The sequence below is a fragment of the Pogona vitticeps genome, chromosome 4 (assembly GCF_051106095.1).
Source record: "Pogona vitticeps strain Pit_001003342236 chromosome 4, PviZW2.1, whole genome shotgun sequence".
Taxonomy (NCBI): domain Eukaryota; kingdom Metazoa; phylum Chordata; class Lepidosauria; order Squamata; family Agamidae; genus Pogona; species Pogona vitticeps.
Genome location: NC_135786.1, coordinates 139,348,580 through 139,372,577, shown reverse-complemented (window position 1 = coordinate 139,372,577; position 23,998 = coordinate 139,348,580). Strand labels below are relative to the sequence as shown.

At 40.0% G+C, this 23,998-nt stretch overlaps 1 protein-coding gene across 4 annotated transcripts in view; it reads right to left on the bottom strand.

The window, feature by feature from the left end:
- Window positions 1–23,998, bottom strand: part of SLC12A7 (solute carrier family 12 member 7) — a 136,557-nt gene that overhangs the window by 96,684 nt on the left and 15,875 nt on the right. For 2 of the 4 annotated variants that reach the window (XM_072998468.2, XM_078391692.1), the window contains exon 1: window positions 12,282–15,091. The exons of the other annotated variants lie outside the window; for them this stretch is intronic. In XM_072998468.2, coding sequence (XP_072854569.2) covers window positions 12,282–12,321 — 40 coding nt within the window. In that variant the 5' untranslated portion in view covers window positions 12,322–15,091. Of the gene's footprint in view, window positions 1–12,281; window positions 15,092–23,998 lie in introns of those variants that run through there. 4 annotated transcript variants of the gene reach the window in all.

Genomic DNA, 23,998 nt, shown 5'->3' with positions numbered 1-23,998 from the left:
CCATTATTTCCTATGGGGGAAGAAAAATTCACAAAAAATTAATGAAGACTCAGCAACTGTTCTAAATTCTTGGGTTCGTTAGAGGACCCCCTAAGTCGTGTGCAAACCTGATTTGGCTTTGATCTGAACTTTCATTAATTTATGGCGAATTGTTTTCTCCCCCATAGGAAAGCATGGAGCTGTCAGATTTTGACAGGTCCATTGGTTCCTATGGGCCGGAAAAAAAAAATAACCATAAATTAACGAAAAGTCAGATCAAAGCCAAATCAGGTTTGCACATGACTTAGGGGGTCCTCTAACGAATCCAAGCATTTAGAACCGTTTTTGACCCTTCTAAGACACTTTTTTAATTGAAAAAAAAACATCATTAAGTGAAGCAGGGGACCTAAAATCGCATTCGTTATGCGAAGCATGGTCCCAAACTTCGCTAAGCGAAAATCGCCCATAGGAAACATCGTTATACGGTGCATATTATTTTCTAAAAAAACACATCGTTATGCGAATTCATCGCTAAACGAGGCAATCGTTAAGCGAGGCACCACTGTATTTGGCAATTACCTTGGGTCCCTTCACTGACTGAAACACAGCATATAAATGCATTCAATCAATAGATATTTCTATACTGCAGTTTTAACATTCCAAAGGGAAGAACAGTAATAAGTGCATATAGTTAATATGACCTTGCACATCTCAGGTCAGAAAGTAAAGTACATATGTTGGAGCTTTCCCCATTTGCAGAGATTAAAAAGCCTACCTTAATGTACTGCAGAGTCTATAGGCTTTAGAGCTCAAACACAGCTGAAAATAAAGTTTGCAGATTTGATTACCTACATTTTATTCAACTACTATGTTCTGTCCTGCTGGCAACAAAATTTAAGCAAAATCTTAATCTCTAACACAATTAAGGTTGTCAGCCTACAACGAGCCTGAAATAAAGCCATCTAGGTTTCTTTTTAAAAAATATTCTGTTTGAATTCCTTTCATGTTATAAAAAAAGCAATAATGAAACCAAGTTTCCAGTCTTATCCAAGCTAAACAGTAAGACCAAAGAACAGCCCAAGAAAGGATTTCCATTAAATCATCTTCCCTATTTATGCGATAGCCATATTAGTCCATTAAAAAAACACAACTCCTCAACTCATAATCACAACCCCCCCAAGAAAATATTACAAAACATTGCACAAGCAAACGTTTGAGTTCTCTGGAACCTTTGTTCAGGCTGGATATTAAATGTTAAAGTGGGGTGAGGAGGAGGAGAACCCCAGGATTCTACAGTTCAGAATCTTAGCAACAGGATAAAGTAACAACTCCTCTCCACACCAGTCTTTATTTACCTTTGATAAACATTCTCAAATAAACTACAGTGAACATAAGAACAAAGAAAAATAAAGGTATGCGCACACTATTTAAAGAAAGGTGGTACAGATATTCTGATTACAGTGTAATCAAAACTTAAATAAAAACCTCAAGACTCTTAACCTTCATATTTTTGAAAACACAGAAGTAAGTTTTGTCTAGGAGATTAAAGCTTCTTTAGGTGGCTGAGGCTGAAACTATGTATGTGAGGAAATCTATGTCAAATCTTTACAAACTGGTCTGTTCCATTCACATGAAAAAGAGTGGCCCATGTGTCATCTGAATGACCCAAGTAGCACAGGGGGAAAAAAAGGATGAATTCTTCCTCATGTAAAAGGTTCCTACTCCCCTAACAACCCTTCCTTCCAGAGGCTTTTCTCCCAGTGAAGTTAGCAAGATATCTAGCTGTGAGAAAGTACTGGGTGGGGTGGGGTGGTGGTAGTCAAGGGATGGGGTGAATGACGTGTAGGCACATGAATGAAGGACTGGACCTCATTTGGGCATGAGACCAGAAATGCCAGTTCAGGATTCTGGGAACTCACGGATAATTAACCATGACGTACACAAGCCAATGCTCTGCTTCTCTATGGCTTTTCTGTCGGAAGAAGTCTAAAAAAAGAACTTGATTAAATTTGGCTCTCCAAAGTCCTCAACCTATTTCCTGAAATTTTGATCTAGCTTTATTTTGCCCCTTTATGCCGCTGTATTTGTTAGCACTGCCTGCCAGTAACTTTCACCACTTGTCTCAGTACAGTACTCTTATTAAGTCAGCTATTACCTGTAGCTTCCCTCCCAGCATCAAAGTTTATCATACCCCATTGTCTCAATTTCTGATTTCATTGGTAGTTAAAATGTCATATAAAACCATAGAATGTTTCCCTGAAAAGCCTTCTGAGGCTGATGGATCTCACCAAGGCTAGAATCTTTCCAAGCAAAGCAACACAAAATTGAAAAAGCAAGTGATTGGGCACTCAATTTTTCAACTTCTTTGAAATAATGTAAGAATCTCTCTGATCAGTGGTAATGGCTCTCCTCTCACTAGATTTGTTTACCTTGTTTCTGGTTAAAAAAAAATAGCTCTATGCTTTCCCCATAACAAACAAAATGCACAAATTATAATATTGTCTTTTAGCATCCATTTACAAGATTACTTCCATTAGAGACTAGAGCTAACTATTCCTGGTACAACAGCCCAAGGAACTGTGTATTCGAAGAGAATATAAAAATTAAAGTTATCTAAGTTCAGATGAACACACTGTTGTCTGAAAGGCCTCCTTACTTGCTGCATGCAGAAATTAAAACCAAAGTCTGCCACCTTCTCATGTGAAAAATAATGTAACCACTTCTCACTTGCATTTTTTACCCTTGTCAAAAGGTACCACTCCAGCCTATCTTTAACAACAATGTCCACAAAAACAAGTCAGATGGAATTATTTAATATGGGACAAGTGCCATCTATATAAAAAAATGGTTGTTAATATTCCATCACTTTTCAACATGACCACAAAACAGAACCTAGCAGCTGACTATGCAAATGTGATACAATTTTGAGTCTCAATGCCTGAGGTCACCAGGACAGGAAAGAGATTTGTCCTTCAGACCCATTATTTCTCCAGACTCCCACACTCATTATGTCTCTATTATTTTACCCATATAAAATGAAGGTGCCTTTCATCTCTGCAATGAATTGCCTAGCCATCACTAACAATGGGCAAAGAACATAAGAGTGAATGTGCTGGAGGGAGACATTCTTAATGTACAAAAAAAAGCAGTGCTTCTATCTCACCTGTCATAACTACAGAAATTCTGCCAATGACAAGTACAGTGGTGCCTCGCTTAACGTTTGCTTCGTTTAACGTTTTTTTCGCTTAACGTTTATTTTTTCAGAGGCAGATTGTGCTTCGTATAACGTTTTTCCCTATGGGCGATTTTCGCATAGCGTTTTTGGGACCATGCTTCGCTTAACGTTTTTGGTTTTAGGTCCCCTGCTTCGCTTAACGTTTTTTTTGTTTTCAATTTAAAAAGTGTCTTAGAAGGGTCCAAAATGGTTCTAAATGCTTGGATTCGTTAGAGGACCCCTTAAGTCATGTGCAAACCTGATTTGGCTTTGATCTGACGTTTCGTTAATTTTTTGTGAATTTTTGTTTTTTGGCCCATAGGAACCAATGGACCTGTCAAAATCTGACAGCTCCATGCTTTCCTATGGGGGAGAAAACAATTCGCCATAAATTAACGAAAGTTCAGATCAAAGCCAAATCAGGTTTGCACACGACTTAGGGGGTCCTCTAACGAACCCAAGAATTTAGAACAGTTGCTGAGTCTTCATTAATTTTTTGTGAATTTTTTCTTCCCCCATAGGAAATAATGGAGCTGTCAGATTTTGACAGCTGTCAAAAGTTGGGGAAAAAAAATTCACCATTAATTAACGAAAAGTCAGATCAAAGCCAAATTAACTTTTGCATCTGTTTTAGAGGGTGCAGAAGCTAATCCAAGCATTTAAAACCATTTTGACCCTTTTATGACACACTTAATTTTGCAAAAATTGACTTCGCAAAGCCATTGAAACCTATTGAGTCAGCTACAATACATTCCAATGGAGGATACATTGTATCGTTTAACGATGATTCCTATGGGTTTTTTCGCTTAAGGACGGCAATTCGTGCCTATTGGAACGGATTAACCGGTTTCCAATGCATCTCTATGGGAAATGGTGTTTCGCATAAAGTTTTTTTCGCATAAGGTTTTTTTTTTTGGAACCAATTAAAAACGTTATGCGAGGCACCACTGTATAAGCAAGCTGATATTCTGTAAGATAGTCATGGAGAACAATGTGCAGGATGCAGCCTCCTGCTATTCTCCCCAAATCATGCCCTGCCCCTACTTCAACTATACCCTGAATGGCTCTTCTTCCTAGTTCCTCAATCACACCTGCTTCTCAGCCCAACATCAACCGTTCTTTTCCTTCTTTCGTGATTCTTCTGCTTGTCATGCTGTGGCTCCACACTCCTGCCATCCTGCATAGTGCTAATTAAAGCACTCAGGAAAGGAGTATGGCACACCATCCTTTGGAAAGATGCTTGAGCTACCACTCCTTGATAGGAACTCTCTTTCTCTTTCTGCATTTCTCTTGCAGTTTCTGTGACTGAACTATCATAGAAAGCTCTATGCACTGATCATCTAAAGCAGTGGTTCTTAACCTTTTTTACTCGGATGATTTTGAACTGCAACTCCCAGAAACCCCAGTCAGGACAGCTGGTGGTGAAGGCTTCTGGGAATTGCAGTCCAAAACTCCTGAGTAACCCAAGGTTAAGAACCAGTGATCTAAAGCACTGATTAACAGGATACATGCCACTGAAGCCCAGATGTTGAGGCTGGAGGAGGAGAGAATTTACGCAAAGGTGGATACAGCATAAAACTACATCCCTATGAGATACCAAGGTCCATCAGCAAGCATATTAGTCATTAGCATGTTTAAAGATGGCGGTGGAGGCCTCTATTCTAAATGCATTATTCTGTTGTCTTCAGGGCAGAGTAAAGATGACTGCTGAGACTCAGGGAGACAATTCAGTAAGAGGTCTCAGCACCTGGAGTCAGGAAACTGGTGCACTGGGGAAAAATTGATTTTGAATTGGGAAAGTATACAATACACTTTGCATATTTATAGTTGTTTATTCATGAATGGGCTGTGATTATACTCATAATGGGTTTATTTGGATAGGGTGTGTAGGTCATTGACTTGACTCCTGATGCCACACAGTCCTTTTCTAATTGAGCACATCTACCTCTTATTTTTCATCCTGCCCCGCACCTCTCATGAAAACACTGCAACTAGTACCTGTTTTCTTCTCTTTTGTCTACAAGGAAAACAATGTGCTTCATGTTTCTTTGTCAAACTAGACAAGATTCTGGTACTCAGATTTGACAATTTGCTGTAACTGCTCTTCCTGTTCTTAAATACCGGTACAAAAAGGAGCTAAAAGCAACACGGTAAACATTATGTCTCTGCAGTAAACCAGGGATCTGAATATATATCTTAGTGGTAAACCACTTTTGACTACAGTATTCTATATTTAGAAAGTCCTAGAAAGGGTGGTCACACTTCAGAATTGTCTTGACGACGCATTATTATTACTATTATTGCATAAATAATTTGTGCTCAGATCTGGCAGACCCTTTACACGTCAAACAGCTTTTTCCATTGATATTTCAGCAGACGAAGACATGCCGAATATTCAAACAGCTATGTGAAACTTTTTTTCCATATGTCTAATGGCAGAGAAAGATTTTTATCTCATCATCCATACAGTCCACAGGTCCTGGCATTTGAAAACAAAAAAAATCAAAGGTCATAAAATGTTAAATTACTAAACTAAGCATGTATTTTCATAATAAAGCATCTTCTCAGAAATACGTACCGTATTTTTCGCACCATAAGACACACTTTTTCCCCACAAAACAGGGGGTGGAAAGTCTGTGCGTCTTATGGAGCGAAGAAAACAGATTATATTTTCCTGTTTTCTTCTCCTAAAAATTGGTGCGTCTAATGGAAAGGTGCGTCTTATGGAGCGAAAAATACGGTATTTGTCTGCAAAGCTACTCTTGCTTGGAAGTTGCAAGTGACTTGTGGAGCTTTTACTTCTTTGTCACCATCACAATGGCAGCTCCAGCCACTGTTTACACATGGTATTATCTCTTTTCAGTAACTCCTTTTTATATTATATGGTATGGGAAGTTCCATTACTCATTTATATTTTTTTCTGCCTTTTGTCCAAGACATTCAAAGGAAATTTAGAGCTGTGAACGCCAAAAATAACCAAAACATTACAAAAAAAACCAAAACAGTAAAGGCTGTCTTAGTAACAACTGATGGTCTACAAACAGTCTGCTAGGTCAAAGGTCCATATAGCCTAGCACTTTAATCTGGCACTATCTAATGTAAACCAGCTCGTGAAAGCTGGAGGATTTGGACAGCTTTAGTTTGAAAAGTTATAGTATGGTGAAGTGATGGACTAGGACTCAGGAAATCTGAATTCAAATCACTGCTTGGGCACAGAAACTCATTGTGGGAGGGTAACACTGGTAAAACACCCCTTAAATATCTCAAATCCCTGGAAACCCCTATTAGTGTGGCTTTAAGTGGGATGGCATCTAATGGCACATACCAATAACAAGCCCAAAAAGTAATATCTAATACCATACAGATCTGTAGGGAAATCTACAAGCAAGGTCATGATGACAACTGGCATGTGGTGGCATGGAGCCTCTGAAACTGGAGGTTCATAAGCTGATGACTAACAGCTACTCACAGCAGCTGAAAGATGGATGCAGGATGAGGAAGAGCCCCTCAATAGATGCTGATGGAGCAAACAGGATTGTGCATAACATTTCACAATACTTTTACACCATGCTTTTAAAACTCCTCAGATTTTGCCAGCTATATTCTCAGGTATTCTTGAAAACCACATCTTTATTCTCTTAATGTACTTATCCTCTATTGCAATTCCTCTTTCTCTTTATCATTAAAAATAATGGCAATGTAATACCGCTATGACATTTACAGAAAATGCATTAGAAGGTCTTTACATAAGATGCAATGCTTCTTATATGCTACACAATTGATCTTCTGTTCAATAAAATAAAATCACAGGGGAGACAATTCTGTGGGAATCCTACAACCTTGTAAGAGGAGGAAAAAAAGAGAAAAACTTAAGGGGCTATTATTCAGCAGTAGGTCACAATCCTTCCAGGCAGAGCCACATGGTCAACTAGTCGTATTTCTGGGATTAAAAGGACCAGGTAGCATGTAAATAGCAGTTTCTCTACTGAGGAGTCACTGTCAAAATAGATAATACTAAGCTAAACAGACCATAAGTCTGACCAGCACAAAGTGACTTCCTTTCTCCCTTTTCCTCCCCTTGTAAACCTACCTACCTACTTGCAAGTAGTCACTATGTTGCAGGGATACACATGGCAGATCTCCAGAGGCATTCCAAAAACAAATACCAAAACCTATTCAACTATTTGCAACTCTTTTCCAAACTGAAGTCCTAAACATGCTTAGAAACCATTGTATGACCCATCTTTGCTGCATTTGGATATAATGACAAGGATTCCATGTAAATCCTTAAGAATCCTCATCTCAAGAATTCTGGCCTGTTATGGAAGCAACATGTTCCCCATGATATTTATTATTCTAAAATATTGTATGTCATAAGCCTCATTTTTTTACCTTCTGCTTTTTCAGGAACCATATATTAAAAGGCCTTTTAAATGGAAAAAAGGAAACAATTTTCCTTCCTAAATTTTTCCTTTTCCCCCCTGAAGGGCCTTCTAATTTCCACCCTGCCCAAGCAATGCAGTTGGATATGCTTCTTGTTCCCCATTTCCACTAAAAACTGTGTTAGAGAGAATGATTTCCATTTTGAAAAATGACAGGCAGAAGGGTTAAACTCCCCTTCACACAGTGTCTGTTCCTGCTCCAAATTAATCCAGGATACCTTTAGCCAAGGACTTTGGAATACTCCATTTGAGATCTTTCAGACCATTACAGATCTTGGAATCTGCAGTTCACATTCACCATAAATAGGAAGCTGCTACAACAGCTTTAGGCAAGGCACTGTTCACTCAGTCTCCCATAACCAGTATGAGAATACAGTACTGTAATACTGCCTTACCTGACAGTGCTGTTGTAAGAGTTCTGCAGACTGTAACACATTTTGATACCCTCTAGTGTTCATTATAGCTGACATGCTGTTCTTAGCATAGCAAATCATATTTTAGTAGGTCTATTGATTTTTTGAGTTTTATCTTCTGTTCCACTAACTGAAATGGGCCTACTCTAGCTGTGACTTACTTTAATACTGCAAGTTGCAACTAGAGTAGGCCCATTTTAATCAATGGAACCACAGAGGAGTTGATTCACCAAATCTCCTTTGTTTCAATGGGCCAACTCTAGTGCAGTTTACTACAATAAGCAACAAGATTTCAGCCACTTTTTGTAAATTATTATATTCATCAAATGACGGTGTAACATTTTTATTATTTAAAACCTGTAGAACTTGATTATTCATTGGATTGTACTCCTTTAAGCCTCAGAGGCTTCTATTTTTACCCAAGCAAACCTCAACACTTCATTTCCTAATTGCTTCAACAGAATAATTTTTCAGGAGGCATATCAGTTGCTCTGTTTGTACGAGTTTTCACACTCTTTCCCCTTTTGTTGGATCTACAAACACAAGACATCAAATCTGTATACTAGTTCTGTTGGCCACCTGAACGCATTTTGATGGAGCCACAATCTGGATTAGCTGTCAACTTGGTTCCCTCAGCAGCTGCTGCACAAACAGTCCTAAATATCTAAGATTCTTCAGACAGCAATAACACAATCTGCATTCAGATGGAATGACGCAGTCATCTGGCACAATGAGTCCGCAGGGCCATGTATCACAACAAGTCTATTAACAAATCAATTTCACTTTTGCCTTGAAAATGTTTATATCATCCAGGATTTTGCTCACTGTTTGACAGATCTATGAAATAACACAGCATCAGTATTAATCAACAGAACTGACACACCTGATTCTGAAGTATCTGATCAGCTATGGACTTGGTGAATGTACTTAGAAAAGCATCTCCCCACTTCTCTGTAAGATTGCACGGCATTGTTCAGGAGCAGTATTTTTTTTACATTTTATTTTATTTAAAACTCACAATGTATAATTTGCCAACATATCTGAGTGGGATTAAACAGAGCTATTATTTACTTTCTCTAATTCAAGGATGAATACTACTGCTACTTCAAATACCAATGCAGCAATTAAAAGGCTATTATTTTATGTTCAGAACTGATACTATGAGCAAATAGGTTGACAGGTGTTGCAGGGGCTTGATATGATTTCTTTAGATTTGTTAAGAGTTCCCAGATGCCTACAGCTTTCAAGATGAACGAGGTTATAAAACTAAACATAAAAAGTTAGTCTGCTATTTACAAGCAGGACCACACATCTCCGTTAGCCATCAAGCAATCCCAAAGAACTCACTGATAATTTCAGAACCACAATTTTCTTTAGTTTAAAATAGTCTTGAGCACCTACTAGGACCCCTACACATTCACATACATTCCCTGCTTGCCCTCTCCAACTCAATGACATATTCCAAGAACGTTACTTATATTCCAGATGTGAAGGGCAGCACTGCACCACAAAAGCAACACATATATCAAGGGACCAGTATATTTGGACAGCCCAGTTCCAGCTATTTAAGATTAACAATCTACCTCCACTAATATTCTATATTAGAATGTGCAAAGGTATCGAAAGGTGTCTGGGTCAGATAAACTTTCAGGACTTTAGACAGCTGCAAGCTAAGAACTCCAAGGCTGTGCCTGAAGAATCACATATTGCTAAATTAATGTGACTATTGAATTATGTCCTCTGTCTGTAGGCGGTCTTACAATACAAAGGAAACTAGTGAAATGTAAAAACACTGACCAGTTCAGGATTATAAAAGAAATCCAGATGCATAGTTGGTTTGCAGTCCCTTATATATTACACTAAACACATTTGACATATCTGAGCAGCACTGGAAACGTATATCAATAAAAAAATTCAACATTTATTATTTAACCCAAAGGTGCTACAATAAAACACTTCAGCATACAGTAACATTAACCAATCTTCTTGAAACAGCTTGGGCAAAGTATGCATTTTAGAGCAGTTCATTCAAATAGCATGTTCTTGAAATAATGTATGTCAAAATTTAATTGTAAGAAATGAAAACATTAAAAAATCACGAGTACTCTAAAGAGGATTTTAATAACACTTTAATAGAAAGTAAGTATTTCCCTACAGTAAAGCAATAATGACACAAGACCTCATTATCTTCTGGCCATATTGCAAACATTCTCCTTACAGGACACTATGGAAGACATAGTGCTTACAGGTCCAGCAACACCTGCATGAAGCAGCCTTATTGCATTGGGTAGCAAAACATTAGCACTAACACTTCAATACTCTTGAAGCAACAATTACAACATCAGCACATTAACCTACGAACGCTTATGGTGTGTTTTCCTATTTAGACTTCAAAAAGAGAAGTGACTTTTTCTCATGCCAAACTGACATAAGAAAAATCAACAGTATTAAAATGACAAAGGTGACAAGCTGCATGAATATCAAAAACTAAAACATCTGAGGACGCCAACATGTTAAAATCACTCTGAACATTCAATGTTGCCTCCTTACGCTGTGAAATACTCAGGTCAGCACAATACCACAAATCAGAGTGATATTGAAAAACCAACTGTTGCACTTGCTTTTGAACTTTTATTTGCCAGAGGATCAAAAAACCATATCACATTAAAGCATGTACTGTACAGTATGTCTCTTTGACTTCTACTGTCAAGACTTAACATTCCCACTCCCCAAAATCTCTGTAAACGGTCTCTCTTCTAGTTACTTATCGCAAGGTAAGCAGGCAGAGGAATTTTTGTAAAACAGGATTAATTTTTCTTTTTTTTCTTTCTAGCCATCTCTGTGTCACAGCCAGCTATTGTGGGTATACAGTTCGTAAATGCAGACAGTTGGCAGAAATTTTAGTGGACTGGTAATTTTTGAAAAATGCAAGACTATCTTATGTATGTAGCTATTTCATTTCTTTATGGTCCCAGTGAGACATTTAAAATCACCTAATAAACATTTTTAAACTACAGTATATTAATTTGCAAATGTTAATTAGCAAGAGGTTATATATTCTCAAAAAAACTTCATAAGGGAATGGGGGGAAAACCCTGCTAAGTTCATATTACAACAATAATGATAGGAAGTAACACAGGTGCTTTGTTACTTTTCCAGTGTTTCATATTTTTCTAAAATGCAAAATCAATATCCCAAGTAACAGGCACACCTGGAGTGTGATCGAATCCTCTTTCTCTACAAAAATACATTTCTCCACACATTCTAAGACACAAACAGACCTCTTACAAATGCAACTCTCTAAATGCAGAAGAGCTGCTGACAGGAGAAAGATAGCAGCATATACCCAAGAAGAAAGAATGTGGTATCAGACCGGCTTCTCCCTAATTTCACCTGTAACTTTCTGTTCACTTCTGCTACCCTCATTTGAGCTTACTTTTAATTATCAAAATTAATCCAGCATATAGTAGAAGGAGCAAGAACCTAAGTAGAAGAACCTAAAAGTTACTACTGAAGTTTCATAACTGTCCAAGAGCTTATTTTATTTCTCAAACTAGAAAAAACCCTAACCCTTGAATAATTCTGCAACCTCACTTTCCTTAAGTATCTAAAACGCCACAATGCAAATTCAAAACGAATTTATCTTTTAATTCTATTTTTTTTTTTTTGTTTAATATACTGTATGTCCCAATATAAACAAACAGTTTTAAATTTAGGCTGTTTTGCACCATTTCATTTTATAATCATTAGGGGTTAAATACAGATGCTACAATAGTTCTAAAAGCACTACATAATACTTCAGGATTGCTATTAAAAAGTTATAACATCCATACATTTTATGAAGCTTTAGCATCTTTAAACACTGATATCCATTTTATATTTTTAAGTACCTACTAAACACTATGATTTCCAAAAAATTAGATCCTAAATTATACTAAAGAGCAGAATGAAAAGTACTTAATCTGCATTATGTAACAGAGGATTCTCATACTGCATCACCAAAATTAAATGCACGGTCTTACAATACATTGCTACAAAGTTCCAACACTACATAACAGATTGCAGAGAATAATGCTATATTAAAACTCTGAAGAAAACATCGTTTGATGAAGCTTATATTACTTTTGCTGGCTTTTCACTAAGGACTAATGCAAGAAAAAGTAGCAGTTTGTAAAACTCCTTCCTTCCTTCCTTCCTTTCCTCCCTCTCTCCTTTATTAAAAATCAGACTCACCTGAACTTGGGCCACTTTCTTCATAATCCTGTTCACTCATAGTCAGAAGTGTGACTCCTCAAATGTTAAAAGGTGAAACAGCAGAAAGCTGACAGTTGCCCTCCCGTTTTGTACAAGACCTCAAATCCTGTCTCTCAATAGTAGTGGATTAATCCTGAAGCAAGTCATCAAAGCTTTGTGCAGTTTAAAGTATGCATGTGACACAAAGCCAAGCTGCAGAACAGCAGCAGTACTCTCTGGCAGATTAAACTGAGAGGGATGTTCATCAGTGATACCCCCCCCCCCGGACACACACAAGAATAAGGGCAGGGCCTATATCTCTGTCACCAAGTGTCACCAGGTAGAAAGCCTTAAATTACAGTACACTTAGAATCCAGTGAATGTTTCCACCTGCAGCTGTCTTTTTAAGAAAGTATTTCCTTCAAATGAGCCATCCTTACATATATATATAGAAAGGCAGTGAATCTCAGATTATATGAGCACTGCACTGTTCATAAGCCAATAGTTGACAAAGCTAAAATATTTAATCCTAAATCCATGGGTATTAAAAAGCAAGTCAACGATTTTTCATTTACATTAGTTCAGTGGTTCTCAAACGGGGTGGGTGGGGGTGGGGGTGGGGGGGAGCTGTGCAAGATATTTGGAGATTTAGATAGGATGTGACTAGGAAGAAATGATCATTTAGGAAACACAACCAAGATTTCTTCTTACCAGTAAAAGTTCAACACTACAGACACCCCAAACAGCTACACTAATCAGGGACAAAGAGCAAAGTGGCAAGAGATGTAGCCATAGCGTCGTCCAACTTCCCACCTCATCCCCATGTCCTGGCATAATCCATGTCCAAAGCCAGTGTGACACTGCTGTTCCAGAGCACTGACCTGCACACACCTAGCGATATGAGGATTCTGTCTGCATATCCGGTAGGTAAAATAATGAATGCTGGTAAACTGGAAGGTTAAGAGACAGAATAAGGCTGCCATTTTCTGCATTCTTACTTAGGAGTAAGGACTACCAGAGTCAGTACCACTTATTTCTCAGTATAACAACAGTATGAGTTCAGTGCCATCTACCAATCTATCTGTGAAACAAGGAAAACATACAAGCATGCATATACAGAGGAAAACTGCAAACACACACATGAGCCCTCTCTCCCAAAACCAAGGAAAGCAAGCAAGCAGTAAAGGCAAAAAATACAATCACACACATACCAGAAAAACCTCACTGTACAAATAGTTTTCTCTATCCCTACTACCTGATGACTTATTTCCTCATCTTTGAGTCCACCAGGCAGCAGTAAAAATAATCCAATAAAGAGAAGGGAGAAAAAAGGGGAAAGGGGGGGAATTCCCCACAAAAGCTGTGGAGGGGAATGAAATCCTAGAAATAACCTGAGGAAGCCACACTCACACTTTTTGTTACCTGGCAGCAGCAAAAATAATCCAAAGACATGGAGCGGGGGGAATCTGCCATAAAATATGTATGGAAAAAGACCCAAAAAAGGATCTAAAATGGAGGCACAGCATGTGAGCATGAAGCAATCCAAGATGGAGGGCACCAGGAACTCAGCACACACTAAACAAAGACTGAAAGAAAGCACACTCCTCACTGGGTTTCAGGCCCCCTCCTCCATACATTATGTTTGGCTGCAAACAACCCTTTTATGTATGTATGTACGTACGTACGTACATACGTACGTACAGTGGTGCCTCGCTTACTGATTTTTGCGTAGCGATGATTTCCCAACAGCTGATCGGCAGTTCCAAAATGGCCACTGGGTTAAAAAAAATGGCCGCCCGCTGTGTTTTTGCCCAGATTCCTCGCTTACTGGGCAGCGAAAATGGCAGCCGTATGGAGGATTTTCGTTTAAAGGTGAGTTTTTTGCCCATAGGAACACATTAAACGGGTTTTAATGCATTCCTATGGTTTTTTTTTTGTTTGTTTTTTTTTTTTTTTTTTTTTTTTTTGCATAGCGACGAATCCGTATAGTCTGGGTTCTGGGCAGGCATGAAGATGGAGTAAGAGATTGTTGAGGTGATGTTACCCCTGGAGAAAGTGTAAACATCCTAAACATGTTTGCTTGGACCCTTATATGATTGTGTTGGTGGTACTAGTGATGTCAAATTTCTGGAAAATTTTATTTTTTTTCCAGAAAAAAAATTCACCCAAAGAAAAAAATGGAAATATTTGGAAATTTTACATTTGTATGTGAGATATGTTTCCATGCATTCTTTGAATTACAGACTCAGTTTTCTATTTTCAAAAGCAGGGGATACTAGTTAGACTAGATCCCCCGCCACTGATTTTGTTTTAGATGTGCAGCCTGAGCCTATGAGTATATTCTCAGCAATGTTCATAGTTACTTCAGCAGGACTTGCTTTCAAATACAGATGCCTGAGGACTGTAGCATTAGAAGACACTTGCTCGTTTAATAAAACAGAAAACTATCGTTGACTACTAGCTGACAGACTAGTATGTTAAGCGGTATGTGCAACTGAGAAAGAGATCGATAGGCACAATATCACTAAATGATTATACTTTTAAAGGGTTCTGTAGGGCTTCTGAAGTGCCAGAAAATAGAATGGAAAACCCAAAAGAAGTTGTCAATTTCATGTAAAAACAAAAGGACTGGTATATAAAAAAATTCACGACAGCCCCTTCACGGATTGCTGCCTTGTTATGCCAAAGGGGCTTGAGTAATTCAGAGAAGCTATGGGCTATGCCATGCAGGGCCACCCAAGACGGACAGGTCATAGTGGAGAATCATGACTAAACGCAATTCATCTGGAGCAGGAAGTGGGAAGCCACTCCAGTATCTTTGCCAAAAAAACAACAACCCACGAACAGAAACAAAAGGCTAAAAGATATGATACTGGAAGATGGGCCCCTCAGGTCGGAAGGCATCCAACATGCTACTGAGGAAGAGCAGAGGACAAATACAAGTAGCTCCAGAGCTAATGAAGTGGTTGGGCCAAAGCCAAAAGGACGCTCAGCTGTGGGCGCACCTGGAAGTGAAAGGAAAGTCTGATGCTGCAAAGAAAAATACTGCATAGGAACCTGGAATGTAAAATCTATGAACCTTGGTAAGCTGGATGTGGTCAAACAGGAGATGACAAGAATAAACATTGACATCCTGGGCATCAGTGAACTAAAATTCAGACAATTATCATATCTACTATTGTGGGCAAGAATTGTGTAGAAGAAATGGAGTAGCCCTCATAGTCAACAAAAGAGTGGGAAAAGCTGTACTGGGATACAATCTCAAAAATAATAGAATGATTTCAAAACAAAACCAAGGCAAACCTTTCAAGATCACAGTAGTCCAAGTTTATGCACCAACCACCGATGCTGAAGAGGTTGAAATTGACCAATTCTATGAAGACTTAACAACACCTTCTAGAACTGACAGCAAAGAAAGATGTTCTTGTCATTATAGGGCAGAGGTCCCCAACCCCCAGTCCATGGTGCGGTGCTGGTCTGTGGCCTGAGCCTGACTGGGTCACGAAGAGAGACCACCCCCCACCCCTGCATGCACTCCCCCCCAGCCTGTTTGCACCTGCGTGTGAACGCCCACACGAGTGCTGCACCGCCCTTCGTACATGTGCATGAGCACATCTTAGAGCATGTGCATGAGCACAGGGGGATGCCCTGCCTTTCCCAACCGGTCCGCGGGGCTAACATCCTGGAGAGTTAAGTCAAGTAGGCCTTAGAAAGCATGGCTAACAACAAAGCCAGTGGAGGTGATGGGATCTAGTCGAACCATTTAAAATCTTAAAAGATGATGCTGTTAAGGTGCAACACTCAATATGCCAGCAAGTTTGGAAAACTCAGCAGTGGCCAGAGGACTGGAAAAGATCAGTCTACATCCCAATCCCAAAGAACGGCAGTGCCAAAGAATGCACTAACTACTGTACAATTGCACTCATTTCACACGCTAGCAAGCTGATGCTCAAAATACTACAAAACAGACTTCAGCAGTATGTGGACCGAGAACTCCCAGAAGTACAAGTTGGATTTCGAAGGCGCAGAGGAACTAGACCAAATTGCTAACATGCGCTGGATTACGGAGAAAGCCAGAGAGTCCCAGAAAAACATCTACTTCTGCTTCATTGACTACGCAAAAGCCTTTGACTGTGTTGACCACAACAAACTATGGCAAGTTCTTAAAGAAATGGGAGTGCCTGACTACCTTATCTATCTCCTGAGAAATCTATATGTGGAACAGGAAGTAACAGTTAGAACTGGATATGGAACAACTGATTGGTTCAAAATTGGGAAAGGAATACGACAAGGCTGTATATTGTCCCCCTGCTTATTTAACTTATATGCAGAACACATTATGTGAAAGGCTGGACTGGAGGAATCCCAAACCGGAATTAAGATTGGCGGAAGAAATATTAACAACCTCCGATATGCAGATGATACCACTCTGATGGCAGAAAGTGAGGAGCAATTAAAGAACCTCTTAATGAGGGTGAAAGAGGAGAGTGCAAAAAATGGTCTAAAGGTCAACATCAAAAAAAAACTAAGATCATGGCCACTGGTCCCATCAACTCCTGGCAAATAGAAGGGGAAGATACGGAGGTAGTGACAAATTTTACTTTCTTGGGCTCCATGACCACTGAAGATGGTGACAGCAGCCATGAAATTAAAAGACGCCGGCTTGTTGGCAGGAAAGCGATGACAAACCCAGACAGCATATTAAAAAGCAAAGACATCACCTTGCCGACAAAGGTCCACATAGTCAAAGCTATGGTTTTTCCAGTAGCGATGTATGGAAGTGAGAGCTGGACCATAAAGAAGGATTGATGCTTTTGAATTGTGGTACTGGAGGAGGCTCTTGAGAGTCCCCTGGAGTGCAAAGAGAACAAACCAATCCATTTTGAAGGAAATCAACCCTTAGTCCTCGCTGGAAGGACAGATCCTGAAGCTGATGCTCCAATACTTGGGCCATCTCATGAGAAGAGAAGTCTCCCTGGAAACAACCCTGATGTTGGGAAAGTGTGAAGGGCAGAGAAGGGGACGACAGCGGATGAGATGGTTGGACAGTGTCACTGAAGCTACCAACATGAATTTGACCAAACTCTGGGAGGCAGTGGAAGATAGGAGGGCCTGGTATGCTCTAGTCCATGAGGTCATGAAGAGTCAGACACGACTTAGTGACTAAACAACAAATAAATACAAAAAAAATAGAAACAAAGAAGGAACACCCCCCCCCCCAAAAAGAATCCAAAATGAAATAAATGTTCACCATTTACATTGCCATCCAAGTGTGACTGGGAGGCCAGCAGGACCAAGAGAAAGGTCATTCTACAAATCTTGAAACAGCTGATATAGAGAGAAACAGTCCCTGAAATAGCCTCAACCCAACTCATTTGGGGCTTTATAGGTTCAAAACAGCACCATGAGTTGTTCCTGGAAATGAACAAGAATCCCAGTGAAGCTGGTGCAACTGAGATTTTCTGCTTCACTTGAAATACAAATAATAGCTTTTTTGAGTACAGTCTTTCACACTAGGGTAATAAAACTAGCTTGATGGTTCTGATGCAGACTTCATTCCTTGCCAGAGTTCTGATGCAAAGGAAGATTCACCCTTACATCCCACACAAAGATAGATGGAAGAACCTACCAACCTTGGGCAAGAAACAAAAGGCTCTTGCAGCACTTAACTCTCTCAACTGGCAGTGGTGCTCCAAATGATTATTTTTCTCTAGTCTAGCTCTTTCTTTCTGACAGCTTCTTTTCTGTTTTTTAAACTCTTCTTACTTTCCCCCATTCTGTATATTGTCCACATCAGAATGATCCACCATTTTCCTTTTTCCTTCCTCCATTCACTTTCTCAACTGCTGGATAGCTCAGGAGTATAAGTATTTGGCTGTGGAACCAGAGATTGGGAGTTTGAGTCTCCACTGTGCCTCCTTGACAGCAGCTGGACTCAATGATCCATCGGGTCCCTTTCAGCTCTGCAGTTCTAAAATTATTATAGATTTCCATTTTACTGCAATCTCTGCCCACTTCTTTACCTTCCAATGTCATCTCTTTTCTATTTCCCATCTTGAATGCTATGCAATTCCATGCTGGGTTGCAGCCCCACCTGCACTGCTTTTTTGGAAGTCTTATGCCAAATTTTATATACAAGGTCCTGTTTGGCCAGCAGGTCTTCACATCATGTTTGTGTAAATATCAGCCACCAGTGTCAACTACCAAAGGTGGCTTCTCATCAGGACATACAAACCTTTAAAAGTAATGGATATCTTGTATGGCTGCTAGGTGAGGCAGCTGTGTTATTCTTTCTTCAGGGACAAACTTTAAGTATCAGTACACTAGATAAAAGATGTATGCTAGACTTGTCAGGCCACATAACGAAAGCAAGTTATTAAGATCAGATATGCACCATATTTCTTGCAACAGATAGTTTTTCAAACATACTTAATAGGCTGAGACTACAAAGTTCAAATCCCAAAGAGGATGCACAGCAGAATTTTCAAGGCTAATGCCCTCTTGATCAATGCTAGAGTATGTGCTTTGCATGAGTAATACCTTTGGTTCAACTCACAGCTATTCCCACCAAAACGGATTTTAGGAACTAGAACAGAAAAGGCTCCTGCTCAAGACTATGGAGAGCTACCATGAATGGCAGTAGACAAATACTGTGCTAGGACAGTTACTGCAGTATTTCAATTGTTAAAAAAGATACTACTGTACTGATGTTATGTTTAACTATTATAGTACAGTGGTACCTTGCTAGACGACAACCTCGTAAAACAATGAATCCGCATGATGGTGAGGTTTTGTGATCGCTATACAGTGGACCCTCGACTTACAGACGGCTCGACTTACAGACTTTTCGAGTTACAGACTTCTCTGGCCACAAAATTTAGATTCGACTTGCAGCCGGAGAATCGACTTACAGACCAGAAAAAACCCAAAATGGAACAAAAATAGAATAAAAACCGCTGGTTATGGGATTAATCGGTTTTCAATGCACTGTAGGTCAATGGAGATTCGACCTACGGACTTTTCGACTTGCAGCCACCATTCCAATACGGATTAATTCCTTAAGTAGAGGGTCCACTGTAGTGATTAGCAAAACAGTGATTCCAATGGGGGATTTTCGCTGGACGATGATTTGGTCCATGCTTCGCGGACCATTTGTTCGCAAGATGACGATTTTTACAGCTGATTGACGGCTTTGCAAAATGGCTTCCCTGTGTTTTCAGGACCCATGCTTCACGGGACAGCCATTTTAACAGCTGATCGGTGCTTGCAAAATGGCTTCCCTATGGGGAATCTTTGCAGGACAATGATGTATTTTCCCCATTGGAACGCATTAAAAGGGTTTCAATGCATTCCAATGGGAAAATGGTTTTCGCATGACGATGATTTCGCTAAACAGCGATTTCTAAGGAACAGATTATCATTGTCATGCAGGGCACCACTGTACTACTAAATGGTGGCACTCATGTTTCATATAGTGCTGAGATTAATGAATGTTGCAATGCCAGTGTGCTGTACTGAGGAATCACCCTTCTTCTGACTCCTTAATTATCCATCAAATTTACACATTTGGGTTACTCTTAATAAACACATTTCAGAACTGGAAATCACAGTTAACTACCCCTGTCACTGCTATCTGAGAATATGAACCACTGAAAATGTACAGTATTCCACTGCTATTATTTTATAAGGCATCATGGAAATTAGTACAAACCCAGGACGTCAGAGGTCCAACTGGGCTGGTTTAGGTTTGAAACTTATTAGGAACCAGCTTTGTAACTTCCTGGGGAAATATGTCAACTGAAGGAAAATGAAGTAAACACATATCCTTCTAAAACACAATACATTGGTGGTTTTTTTTTTTTTTGACAAATCAGCCATGCCACTTGCCTTTCCATCCCAGTTCTTCAACTCTCTTAGAAGAAAACTATGCTGTATGAACCCAAGCACTGCAAGGTTCCCTTAATCCCTTTTTAGGAAAAATGAGAGGTATTGTCAATTAACTGTACAAGCAGAATATTTAATCCTTTTTTTTTTTTGTATCCAAACCTGCTCTCCTTTTTTTCCTGCAAGGTTCCAAATGTGTGCTTATGGTTCTCAAAAAGACATCAGGACTGCAATGGAAGAAAAATAGCTTGTAATTCACAAACTGAGTAATTTAAGTGAGCAGGGAAAGAACTGAGCCTCCCCAATACTACATTCTTGATTCCCAGTGCGGTGTAATGCAGCGGTCCCCAAGCTTTTTAGCCCTGGCTGGGAAAGGCAGGGCATCGCCCTGTGCTCATGGGCATGCACAAAGGTGTGCTTATGTGCATGTGCAAAGGGTGGTGCAGTGCTCATGCAGGCACACATGCACTCATGTGCATGCACAAAGGGTGGCTTGGTGCTTGTGTGCATGTGCAAAGGGTGGTGCAGCGCTCACACACAGGTGCAAACAGGCTAGGGGGTAGTGCATGCGCAGGTGGGGGAAGGTCTCTCTCCGCAGCCCGGTTGGGCTCAGGCCGCAGACTGGCACCGGGCCGCGGACCAGGGGTTGGGGACCTCTGGTGTAGTGGATAGAATGATGGACTAGGACTCTGCAGAACAATGTCTGAATCTCCACTTGGCCATGGAAACTTATTGGGGAATTGGAATTGGTAAAACTATTCTTAAATATCTCGCTTACCTTAAAAGTCTATAAAGGTCGATATAAAAGCAAAAGCAATGCAAAGCATGCTGCTTGTACAGTATACTGTCCCATAGTGCTTCAAGCACTCTCTAGGCCAGGCTTGTCCAACCTGCGGCCCGAGGGCCGCATGCGGCCCAGGTCAGCTCATAATGCGGCCCAGTGCAATTTTTTATTTTTAAAGAAATTCCAAAGTTTCAAGTTACACTGCCGGCACTTGTGGCCGGAATGCGGCTGGGGCACATCACAATGGGGGGGGGGGGGGGGCGAGAGGGAAGGAAGGAAGGAGCGGGAGGGGAGGGGAGAGGGGGGCTGTGTGACTGCATTGCGCCATCCCCGTCAATAGGTGGACCCCTCCCGGCCCCATAAAGCCACCGGAGTCGAAGCTGGCAGCCTCTGCTGTTTGAGATCGCAGCTGCCGGTAAGTGCACTTGGAGCGGGGCTGTGGAGGAAGGCTAGGGCTGCCCCCCCAATGCGGCCCAAACCAAATTTATGTGCGGCCCAAACCAAATTTTCATCTTCTAATGTGGCCCAGGGAAGGTGAAAGGTTGGACACCCCTGCTCTAGGCGGTTTACAATTTAATTATACAGGTGACACATTGCCCCCTCCCCCAGCAAGCTGGGTGCTCATTTTACTGACCTGGGAAGTATGGAAGGATGGGCCAACCTCAAGCTGGCTGCCAGAATCCGCTGGATCAGTCGAAAGCTGACCATGAGCAGAGTTTTTGACTGTAATACTACAGTGCACCACAAGGCTCCTGTTCTGACTTGATGGCAAAGAACACACACACTCTACTTCATTCAAAATACATATTTTTGAAAAAAAGTATAAACTGATTGCTTTGTAAAATAAACTGGCAGGTAATATGCGGTTTAAGCTCCCTCGTAAAGGCCTATGCCAGGTTTACAACCTGACATTCTCTTACACGGGAAAGTTGGGACTGAAATTGGGATCTCAGGTACTAAGCCTGTTCCTAGGAATTCTGGCAAATCAATGCCACTGAGCTAAAATGAATGAATGAAGTAATACAAATAAACAAACAAATAATAATAATAATCAGTAAAAAGAAGGGAGAAAACAAACTTGACAATACAGAAGGCACAACTGGCATGTAAGCTGGGATTTGATTTTTCCATCTGCTATCTAAGCAGCATATTGTTTGTATATATACAAGCAATATCAACAAAGTACACATGTTAGCCTGTGATCAGTGAGATTACAATATGAGATATGCCATCTGCAAATAGCATCATGTTCTGAAAACTAATCCGCACGTGTCATATCTATTGCCAGCTGCAAAACAGTTATATAAAACACCCTATAGTGAGCAATTCAGTGCAGAAAGTTTACCAGTTTAGGAAAGAGGAAACATCTTGGGAAGAATATAAATATCCAAAGCATCCTCTTAAACATCAAGATTTTAATCTGAGTATTAAAATATACATATATACAAGCAGATATCTTCAGCGTTGAATCTCTGGCTTACAAAATCAGTTAATTTTAAGGAGAACATAAATAAAATGTTTTATAGGTGGCATATGACTCCAGAAAAATTGTCGAAGATGTATACAGATGTATCAAATGTCTGTTGAAAATGTGAAGCACATGTGGGAAGCTATTATCATATGTGGTGGACTTGTAGAGTAGCGGAATAATATTGGATAGGACTACATACTGTGTTACAATTAATATTGCTTTGTAAGGTTCCATTAACCCCAGAACTGCTTTTATTATGATACCAGGTAGTATAGATAAAGCAAAGAAGTGCTTTATATATATATAGTCACCGCAGCGAGAATTCTCTATGCCAAAAACAGGAAAACTCAGGTGGTACCTAAACAAGAAGATCTTACAGAGAAGATAAGGGAAATGGTAGAAATGGACATTCTATCAGAAGTGATGAAGGACTGTCCTTTACAAAAGGCAACTGAAAGATGGGACTTATTCTACAAATGATTAGAGTCATCGGACAGTGCTCAAAACGTGAACTAAAATCTGGAAGACAGAAAATAGTAGAAAAGCGGAGTTTGAATTTTGATATTGCAATATGAGTAGAATGGATGTTAGTATACTTTTGTTTCTCCTCCCCCCCAACCCCAACCATTTCTTTTCCCTCTTACCTTCTGTATCCCACGCCCTAACCTTAACCCAAGTTATCAAAACAATCTCTGTACCATGGTAGTTGAAACAGACCAGCATAATTCATGACCTATCGTGCCAAGCATGCATGGAGCATCACCAATTTACTGTTGCCTCATAAGTGCTTGAGAAGCTGACTCCTCATCCACCTCTGTCTTACAATTCTAGGAAGGCATAAAAGCCAAGCCTTTTATTGAGCCCTTGGTGGGTGGTCTCATATGCTGTAGGATTGCATTCAGTCTGGTAGGTCAGAGGTTGGGCAAGTCTAGAATAGAATTACCAACCACATTCCCACTCTGGTATTAAGCTTGCTGGGAGGGCCTTGAATAATTTTCTCGCCCTGACTTCACAAACTTTACAATTTGCTGCAAGATAACAAAGTTACTTCTGTGTCCCCAGAAAAGAGGCAGGATATAAACATTAATTAATTAATTAAAAAGACTGCTACAGTTACATCAGACAACACAATTTGTTGTTTAGTCGTTAAGTCATGTCCGACTCTTTGTGACCCCATGGACCAGAGCACGCCAGGTCCTCCTGTCTTCCACTGCCTCCCAGAGTTTGGTCAAAAGACAACACAATAGATGTTCACTAAGATAAAAAAAAGAAGAGCAGCCCAATAGGATGTTGTTCTAGGTTTTAACTCAGCCATTCTGGCAACAATTCTTCACACACCGCCTTATAAGGTTCATTATCCATCTTATACAATCCTGATTTGGCCTGTATTTCTTTCATATTGTGTTTCTTGGCTGTGGCCAAACCCCTTCTCCCCACTGAGAATGGCTGTTTTAACCTGTCAGCAATAAACACCCCACAGCCTCTTGAGTGTGCTCACACTGTGAAGTCTTTGGAGACTCTTAGCCTTTATCACAAACCTTTTCACTTTTCCATCTTTTCCATTTTATTTGGGTTTCA